Source organism: Hydra vulgaris, chromosome 07 (genome assembly GCF_038396675.1).
Source record: "Hydra vulgaris chromosome 07, alternate assembly HydraT2T_AEP".
NCBI lineage: Eukaryota > Metazoa > Cnidaria > Hydrozoa > Anthoathecata > Hydridae > Hydra > Hydra vulgaris.
In genome coordinates this window covers 8,280,001-8,290,549 of record NC_088926.1, presented here as the reverse complement: position 1 = coordinate 8,290,549, position 10,549 = coordinate 8,280,001, and the positions used below count along the sequence as shown (strand labels likewise).

Here is a 10,549-nt window from a genome sequence, read left to right as displayed (position 1 = left end):
AAACAAATCAAATACTACCACGTCTACCACGTGTAAAAAAATCAGCCAATAGTAATGCCACACGCTCAGTAGAATGTATTTTAGCACTAAATTCCAAATTTTTAGTAGTATTCACCGTTATCGAGCGTAGACAACTCGTGTAACTTGTCGACTGATCGGCAAATTTAAAGTTATGAGAGTAAACTTGGCATTTTTTGGCTTTATTGCCCTTGCATTTCTCATATGTGAGTATTAGCTTTTAAATTGTCACTTCATGAATTTGTTTTCAAGCAGTAATAATACGAAAACAAGTCTAACCGATTCTTAAGATCTTACAACATACATAAAATCCCTACATAAATTTGTTTTCGAACAATTATGTTGCAACAACTTATTAAGTCCACTTTTTAGGCTTTGCTGCTGCTGAAGAGGCAGAAACTTCTGAAGATGAAGTAGATACACCTAAAGTGACTGATGATATTGGTAAAAGTCGCGATGGATCAAAAACAGACGATGAAGTTGTAAAACGCGAGGAAGAAGCTATCAACATTGATGGGCTAAGTGTTGCCGAAGTTAAGCAACTGCGAGAATCTGCTGAAAAGCATGCATTCCAGGCTGAAGTTAGCAGAATGATGAAACTTATTATTAACTCTCTTTATAAAAATAAAGAGGTAATGTTAAGTTTTAATAACTAGTTTTCTATGTTTCATTATGATAATTTGTGTGACTCTAAAAACAAAGTCTTTCTTATAGATATTCTTGAGAGAGTTAATATCTAATGCTTCTGATGCGTTAGACAAAATTCGCTTCCTTTCTCTCACTGATAAAAGTGTATTAAGTGCAACAGATGAATTTTCTGTTAAAATTAAAGCAGACAAGGAAAACAATATATTGCACATTACTGATACTGGTATTGGTATGACAAAAGATGATCTTATTAAGCAGCTTGGTACTATTGCTAAATCCGGCACAAGTGAATTTTTCCAGAAAATGCAAGAAGCTGGTAAGTATTATTAAATTTATAAAGTTTTATTTTAACAAAATTTTTGTAATTTCACAATTCAACACCTGAAATAATTTATTTTCTTTATTGACATTATTAAAGTTAACTCTATTAAACTATTCTTCATTTTGAAAATTACTCACTGTCACTTTTAAAAATCACTTAAGTGCAAATTAGGAAATATATAAATGCATTAGGGCGCTACTCAATTTTCTCTCTCATTATACTTGTTCAGAATCATATAAAACATGTCTGAAAACTTGAGATATCATAAAAACAAGGAGAAGGCGCTGTAGCCTTTATTTCTATGCTCTTTTCTGTATTTTTTAAAGAGACAAAATTTTATTTTGGTGGCTTAGCTATTGCTTTTCAAAGTTTGTTTGATTTCAAATTTTGATAAAAAATACCTGATAACATATAAAAGCTCTAAAATACATGTTATCATTACTTGCATATAGTTTCTTCAATAAAGAAATTCCATTTAGGCACTGCAAATCAAGCATCAGATTTGATTGGTCAATTTGGAGTTGGTTTCTATTCTGCTTTCTTGGTTGCCGATCGTGTTATAGTAACATCAAAGAATAATGATGACAAACAGCATATATGGGAATCTGATTCAGCTGAATTCTCTATTTCTGAAGATCCTCGAGGACCAACACTTAAAAGAGGTACCCAAATTAGGTATGCATTTCTCTTGTTTGTCTATTATTTGCAGTTGTCAAATGTTAATTAAAAAGAATTGAGAAAGTTTAAATAATTAATTTCAGTTTGTACCTAAAAGAAGAAGCTCGTGACTTCCTTGAGCCCAATACTTTAAAAGATTTAATTAAAAAATATTCTCAATTTATCAATTTTAACATCTACTTGTGGAGTTCCAAAACTGAACAAGTTGAGGAGCCTGTTGAAGAAGCAGCAGAAGAAAAGAAAGCTGAAGATAAAGCAGACGAGGTTTGCTTGTTGTTTTGATGTAAATTAAATGTTTTTTGTTTAAAAGTAAATTAAGATCTTGCAGTTGTAGTTTCATAAAAATTTTTTAGACAAAGGCAGATGATGACGAAGATGGCAAAGTAGAAGAAGCTAAAGAAGAAGATAAAAAACCTAAAACTAAAAAAGTTGAGAAGACTATTTGGGATTGGGAGTTGATGAATGGCGCAAAACCAATTTGGTTGAGAGCGCCAAAAGATGTTTCTGATGATGATTACAACGAGTTTTACAAAGCTATTTCTAAGGTAAGCAAAATTCTTATTTGTTACATAATGGTTTTAGTTAATCGTAACTTTTAACTTTTGGACAAGTCTAATTCAAATATTGTGTTTATATTTTAGGAATCTGACAATCCAATGGCTAAAACACACTTTGTTGCTGAAGGAGAAGTTACATTTAAATCTGTTTTATTCATTCCCAAAACTCCTCCATCAGATATCTTCTCTGACTATGGTAAAAGACGTGAGAATATTAAACTTTATGTTCGCAGAGTTTTCATCACAGATGACTTCCAGGACATGATGCCAAAATATCTTTCTTTTATTCGTGGTATTGTTGATTCAGATGATCTACCTTTAAATGTATCACGTGAACAATTACAACAGCATAAATTACTAAAAGTTATCAGAAAAAAACTTGTACGAAAAACTCTTGATATGATTAAAAAAATTTCTGATGAGGACTATAAGGAAAAATTCTGGAAAGAATACAGCACAAAGTAAAATTCTTTTTAGCACAGTATTGACTTAATTTATTTTTAATAACAAATTTATGTAGTTTAATGATGAACTAAAATTTTTAGTTTATGTGTATTTAATAAAAGTACCATTTGTTACTATTTTTATAAATATATTTTTATTTAGTATTAAACTTGGTGTCATAGAAGATCACTCAAATAGAACAAGATTAGCAAAACTATTGAGATTCCGCTCTTCTAATGATCCAGAAAAAATGACTTCGCTAGCTGATTACTTAGGTCGTATGAAAGACAAACAAGATGTTATTTTCTTCATGGCTGGAGCTAGTTTAGAAGAAGTTAAAAACTCACCATTTGTTGAAAGACTTTTACGTAAAGGTTAGTTGTTTTTTGTTTTTTTTAGAAAAATAAATTTATATATATATATATATATATATATATATATATATATTTCTTTCTGCAGATTTAGTCAGCACTGTTTAAATAGATTTTATTGAGAATAATGGAAAAAACAATTTTTTTTAAACTGTTTCAGTATGATGTCAGGTTTCGTGTACAGCTAAATTTGTGTTATTATTTGTGTAGATATGTATATGCACATTCTTTTTCTTTGTCTAAAAATTAAATTAGTGTCATGGTTTTAAAATTAATGTGAGCAAAATATATTAGCACAGTGCTAACAATCTGCAAGAATAAATGTTATATACACAACCTTGATGATTGAGTGCCCTTATGCTGTACTTTCACATGCTTTTCATGTTTTATGAAAAGACATGCTATCTAGTCAGCAAGATAAATGTGTGAACTGAATGAGGTTTCTTGTGAAATTCTCTAGTAGTTATTCTGTTTTCCTTCAAATAAAACACTCCTAATTAAGGGATTAGGTTCAGCTAATAAGTTTAAGGGATTTGGTTCAGCTAATAAGTTTAAGGGATTTGGTTCAGCTAATAAATTTAAAAGAAATGTTAAATTGTGTTTTTTAAATATATGATGCTGTGCCTTTCACATGCTCTTCAAATCTTATGAAAAGACATGCTATTGAATCAGCAATAGAAAGGCGTAAACTGTTTGAGATTTCTCTTGAAATTGTCTTTAGAAGTCATAGTGTTTCCCTACAAACAAAACTATTATTTATTAGGGATTTTGTGTTGAGAAATTAAGTTATTTAGAAATAAATTTTATACATACATTTGTAAATATTTTTTAATTTTAAAAGCTGATCCTTTCACATGCTCTTCAAATCTTATGAAAAGACATGCTATTGAATCAGCAATAGAAATGTGTTAACTGTTTGAGATTTCTCTTGAAATTATCTATAGAAATCATAGTGTTTCCCTACAAACTAAATGTTTATTTAACATAATTAAATATTTATAGTTTTAGTATAATTTTTCTTATTTTTTATATTTTTCTGTTATTTGATTGTTTAACTAATTTGTTATTTTATAATTTTTATTTTTATCTTATAAATGTATTATATTTTCTCCATAGGATATGAAGTACTTTACTTAATTGAACCAGTGGATGAATACTGCATTCAAAGTTTACCTGAATTTGAAGGAAAGAAGTTTCAAAATGTTGCAAAAGAAGGACTAAAGTTTGGTGATGAAGATGAAGCAAAACAAAAGGCTAAATTAGAGTCGTTAGAAAAAGAATATGAACCACTCATGAAATGGATGAAAGAAACTGGCCTTAAAGATTTGATTGAAAAAGCAACCATCTCTCAACGTTTGACAGAGTCTCCATTGGCACTAGTTGCAAGTTCATATGGTTGGTCTGCTAATATGGAAAGGATTATGAGTTCACAAGCTTATGCCAAAGCTAAAGATCCATCTCAGAGGTTTTTTATATTTTACAGTCTTGGTTTAACTAATTATTTATATGATGACTTGTAAAATTTTAAATTTGCGTTTGAAAAGTTCAGGTCAATTTATTGTATTTTTTGAATATATTTTTAGTTTTTATACTTCGCAAAAGAAAACACTTGAGGTAAACCCATATCACCCACTAATCAAAGAACTAAATGCCAAAGTCAAAGCAGATCCTAATGATAGTACTGCAAAAGATTTGGCATTAGTTATGTTTGAAACTGCTGCAATTCGATCTGGTTACAATGTAAAAGACTCACTTGACTTTGCTAAACGTATTGAGCGTATGTTAAGACTAAGTATGGGAGTTGATTTGGATGCTAAAGTGGAGCTTCCAGAAGATAATGTAGAAGAAGAAGAAGTAGCTGAAGAGGTTAATGTTAATTCTAATATATATACTTTATGTTAACTAAAATATTACTTTTTGTTATAGTTAAAAACACTGAGTACTAAAGTTTGATATTCAAAAGTGTTAGATATTTCTTATTTCTTTAATCTTGAATTGTTTAGGCTAAGTCTGAAAATGAAGACATCGATATACCTGAGAACGCCAAAAAATCAGAACCTGTTCCTGCTAAAGAGGATGAGGCTGAGGATGAACATAAAACTTCAGAGCATGATAAAGATGAACTATAAAATAGAATAGATTTTAGACCAAATTTTTATACAATTGTCATAGTGTTCATCGTTTTCAAGATGTTGTTTTATCTGTCGATGTGCTGTGTCGTAATTTATTATATGTGGATTTTATCACAACCTAAAGACTGTAAAATAGCTAATGAATTTCAAATTAAAATTAAAGCTACTTTTTTTGTCTCGTTTTTTCAAGAAAATTTTTGAACGAAATTGAACAAAAATTTGTGGCACGTGGAATGCCAAATATGGCTTGAGAATGGTACGGTGTCAACGCTTTAATATTAAAAAAAAGTAAAAATATTTATGTGCCATTATTAATATTATTTTTTTATTTTTAACGCGGCCGCTTCATGGAACTTTTGTTTTTAATTACGCAAGTCTGTCTCATCTTAATCTTCAATTGATGTAGCGGGCTACATAACAAACAGCGAATCGGGCTAATAATAAACAGCGAATCAAAAATGCTAATATAAAAGACCGTTTTAATTATTCTTGACATTTAACATCAATCGCAAACACTCCAAAGAATTCCTAATTAACCGCAAACTCCAAAAAAATGCGATTAATTTTATTAAATCAAAATTTACTGAAAGTGCTATTTCTCGCATCATTAGTATTGTTAATTTACCAAAAAACTTTTGGCGATATTTTTTGTCGCTATCAGTCTACATATGAGATCATTTTTTTAAATTTTAGTTATGAAAAATTAAGAAATTCCTAATATAAAAAATGAAGGTGTGTTTATGTACCCACCCGGCGTCATCTGCTCTGTAATGTGTCTTCAAACATGATTAGAAAATCCCGTCAAATTGCCTAAGCTCGGTCGCTTAATCTTTGAACATCTATATGTTAGGCATTAACGTTTAAAAATTTTTTTTTTTGAATTATACATTCAACTATATCGTTAATTCATACTTTAAAAATCAAATAAAACTGAAAACTAGCTTTCGATATTTTGTTTTAAATAAGAACAGCTAGTTCGACCGAACTTTCAATACCATCTCATAAGCTTGGTCACTATGTACATTCCAATCGAAACAACGTAATATCAACACATCGTATTAACATACCGCCATATCAGAAACTTAACATTTATCAACATTTTGCTACTTTCTCACTAATTGTATTGTAAGTGCATGAATGTTATTTTTATCGTTTAGTAGAGCGTTCTTACATAATCCATATGTTACCGAAGTTATTATATTTTAGGATTTCACTGATTTTGAAGTAAAAAAGTACATAATATAAATAATGTACTAAAAATTCAAATATTGTTAATTGGGTGGCTCCTAATGATACGAGAGCTAATTTTAATCATATTATTTAATACTTTGCTTATTTTAGATTTAAACAGTATGCTTAATTTCAAAATTCTTTTTTGCAAACGAACTATTTCATCAGGTTTTCAACATTTTTGCAAAAAAAAAACAATTGCAAAATTTTTAGGTGTACTCGTAGATAATGATATCTTATAGTATAGTTCATACTTATTCTTGTGTTGCAATTGAGTTATTAGATACTAAACAATTTTTTTGAAATAAACAATTATTTTGTTCCATTAGTTTCATGAAAGCAATTTTCCCTTGTCCAAAATATGCGAATGTGATATCGCACCCACACCAATCATGAATAAGTGGTTGGTTTCTGGCAGAAACTTTCTGCAAACATTACTTGTCAATAGTAAAATAGTTTTTTGATTAACTCAAGGTTTTTTACAATGCTTTTACGGGGTTTATGACGCATGAAAGTATTGCTCTTTAGCATGTCAAGTATGTCTTTATCATCATTAAACTACAGTAATATGATTATCTTGAACTGCGTTTTTAAATATTTTAATAACTTAAGTTTTATTAGCGTCATTTTTACATTTTATGCACTCATGACCATTTAATATTAAAGCACTTGATTAGATTTATCTACATTAGTTTTGTTGTTTTTGTTTGATAAAAAGTCAACTTGTTTGAGATTAATTTTTGTTTGTGCTTGTAGAGCAAGATCTGAAAGTCTTATTTTCACTACTTTTTGTGTTCATGATGTTCGGTTGACAATTTATAACCATTAAAAACTACCGTGCTGTTTTTTTATATTTTCGCTCAATATAAATTAACTAAATGTTGAAAGAATTTTATAGATGACTTTTTGTATAAATGCTTTTCCATCTTAAAGATAGTTGGTTTGATCTGGCTCTTTTGATTGTTTGGTTAAAAGATTAATTAGAAGTGCTCTACAAAGGTTAAAAGATTAATTAGAAGTGCTTTAAAAAGTAATGCTTTATTACTTTAGATCAAACTTAGATGTTTTCTGATCGTTCAACTTACATTATAAGCTTTTGAAACAAACGAATTGGATTCAATTGATCTGTCTTATTATTCACTTTGATCCCAAGATTTAATGCCGTAAGACTTATAATCTTCTAAAAACCTTTTACAACACCTTTGTTAACAGCAACATAGTCAAGATCTCCTCAAACTCCTCAATTTTTTTATTTTGATATTTTCACAGTTTATACCATTGCTTTCAGCGGCAGCTGCACCCATAAATATGCAGCGCAGCCTGAAATCATCCCTATTAAATAGGTTAAACTGACAAAGTGTTTAATTTTAATTTTGAGATTATTTATCCTTAGTTTGCAGTGTTAGCTTGATGTTGGTTTGTGATTGTGATCATTATGGTATGAACTGATACACATTTATGTATATTGTTAGTTCAAAAACTTCAAGTAGTTGTAGCCATACCTCAGCCATATGTTAGCCATCTTTTTAAAATCCTATGCTTTTAAATGCTTTCATCATACTTTGCTCTATTACCAAATCTGGCTATAAACCTGCCCAATAACGATTAATGCTTCTGATACAACAATATCAAGTCTTGCAATACTTTAAGAAGAGTTAGGGATGATCAAATTTTAATTATTACATTTTTTAAACATTTAAACGTGCGCTCTTAGCATAACTAATATGCCCTGTTGCTGCAAAAAGATGAAACATTAATCTCATACCTTTTAAATGTTTATGCCAATTAAAAAATTTAAATCATATAATCATTTTGATGATGCTAACTTAAAAATTGCACTGAATACCAAGTTTTGCCATTTTTGATAGTTGACTTAAGGTTATTTTATGGTTATCCAGTTCTTTTTGTACCACTGCATTAAATCTTCCAGCAGAAGTGCAGTCAAGGCTGGCTAAACTAAAAAGTGTGTACTTGTGCTTTACCAGAAATTGTATGACAAGCTGAATTCTTTGCATGATTCTAACAGTCTTTCAAATCCTGAAACTTTCATTATTGAACCAACTGAACCAACTAACAAGAAAACTTATAAAGTATAAAACCTTACTAAATAAACAACAATGATCTGGTGATGGGAATTACGCCTAAGACCTAAGCCTGATTTTTAAAAAAATCAAAATTGAATAAACTTTTTATTTTATTTATTACTATTGATAATAGGTAGAATATAGACGTCACCTTTTAGTAGATGAATTTTTTATTTGCGATGCTCTAGCATAAAAGCATTACATTTTGGTCATTGCAAATTAAATTAAAAATATTTAATAAATGTCACAAGAGATAAACTCCAACAGATATAGGTATGGTTAGGGACAACTGAAGTGGAGAAATAGGCTTCAAAATTTTTAATAAAAATGCTAATCAAGTGAATTTGAATTTTTTTTTTGAAGTAAAATTTTTATCAAGACATAGTACTAAAAACTTTTCAGTTTTATAAAAAAATAGTTTGGGAATAATTTTTAGCAAAAATCATTTTTGTTAATGGATGAAACAGAATTTTCTTTGTTTTGTTTACGTTTAAAGTAAATTTATCGCATTTAAATCAGTTAGAAATAAGTTTAAATTCTTTATTCATTTCGTAGAACAGTTTAGCAAAGTTACAGTTTGAAAAACATAAATTTGTATCGTTTACAAACATGTCTTTAAAGTTAGATGCGTTATTAATATTCAACTTGTTTCTCCGCGCAGCGGCCTTGTTCGTCGAGGTTCGTGTTTCGGAGTTATAGAGTTGAGAGAGGGTTATAACCACTATTGAGTAGCCTCCTCATCTGTAGTGGCCTTCATGGCCTTGAGGAGGTGAATAACAAAAAAAAAAAAAAAAAAAAAAAAAAAAAAAAAAAAAAAATTTGGATGTATTAATAAAATAAGAGGCCCAAGAATGGAACCTTGTGTAAGACCGCAATTTGTTTCTATCATTTCATTTTAACGTTTATCTTTGTTTGGGACTTTTACAATCTATTTGTTAAATAATTTTTGTACCAACTTAAAAGATTAAATTATATTTATATTATAGTATTTGAGCTTATGCAGTAAAGTTTGGTGGTCGACGGTATCAAATGCTTTTGATAGATAAGTAAGTACGTCTAATGCGCATGCGCATTGTTTTTTATTAAAAGACATTATTTGGAAAAATTGAATACCTTCGTATTCCGTTAAAATATATATTTTAAAACTAAATTGATTATTAATTAGCAGATTCTTACCATTAAGATTTTTATATGTTCTATTTAAATTATTCTTTATAAAATTTTTGAAAATACAGGAAGAATAGAAACGGGGCGGTAGTTTCACACATTTGTTCTGTCACCATTTTTGTGGATTCGAATAACTTTAGCAATTTTCGGTTGATCCAGAAAATTCCCTTGTTTTGAAAAGGGATTTTTAAAAATTTTTTTAAAAGTTTAAAAAAAATTTTCGTTTAGTGTTTTAAAAAATAAAGAAAAAAAAACAAATGTGGAATTAAGTAATTCCAAATGCAAATCTATATGTAACTAATGACACTGTAGTTTGTGAGTTGCATTGGCCGATAAATTTTGAAAAACAACTAGTCAGAGGAAAACATCGTCCTAAAATTCCACCATCTATTTGGCCAGGCATACCTTCTTGTCAAATTCCCACTCAATCTTCTCCATTACGTTCAACAATCAACCTTTTTAGAAAAAGATAGAGTAACTTTTGCTCAAATGAAAAAAATTATTTTAAGTAATGAATTTAGGTATTCCATCGGTATGTTTTATGATTAATAACACTATTCATTTGCAATCACAAGCTTATTAAAATGGGGTTCCATGTTTTTTAATCAAGATTAGTGACGATTTGCATTTTGAAACTTATCACAATTTCTCAAAATTGTGATAAGTTTCAAAATGCAAATCGTCAAAATTAAAATTTCTACAATTTCTAAAAACAAAGTTTCCAAAATTAATGCATGGTCAATATTAGAAGAAGTCGTAAATTATTTAAAGAATTTGATTCTTGGAAGAAAAGATATTGTAATTCAAGGACATTTAGCTTCTGTGGGTTCACAGTGTATTGGTAGTAAAATTTATTCTAAAGAAATTATTATTAGATCTTTTCAGTATTTTGCTACGT

The 10,549-nt window shown here is 29.0% G+C and overlaps 1 protein-coding gene across 1 annotated transcript; it reads left to right on the top strand.

The window, feature by feature from the left end:
- The first annotated feature begins 52 nt into the window (after window positions 1–52).
- LOC100215003 (endoplasmin) lies at window positions 53–5,336 on the top strand. Its single transcript, XM_065800956.1, has 11 exons — window positions 53–224; window positions 391–650; window positions 733–982; window positions 1,468–1,663; window positions 1,750–1,930; window positions 2,020–2,211; window positions 2,308–2,684; window positions 2,830–3,041; window positions 4,155–4,503; window positions 4,622–4,904; window positions 5,042–5,336. The coding sequence occupies exons 1-11, from the start codon at window positions 173–175 to the stop codon at window positions 5,165–5,167; spliced, it is 2,478 nt and encodes an 825-aa protein (XP_065657028.1). The 5' UTR covers window positions 53–172; the 3' UTR covers window positions 5,168–5,336.
- Window positions 5,337–10,549: the final 5,213 nt, after the last annotated feature.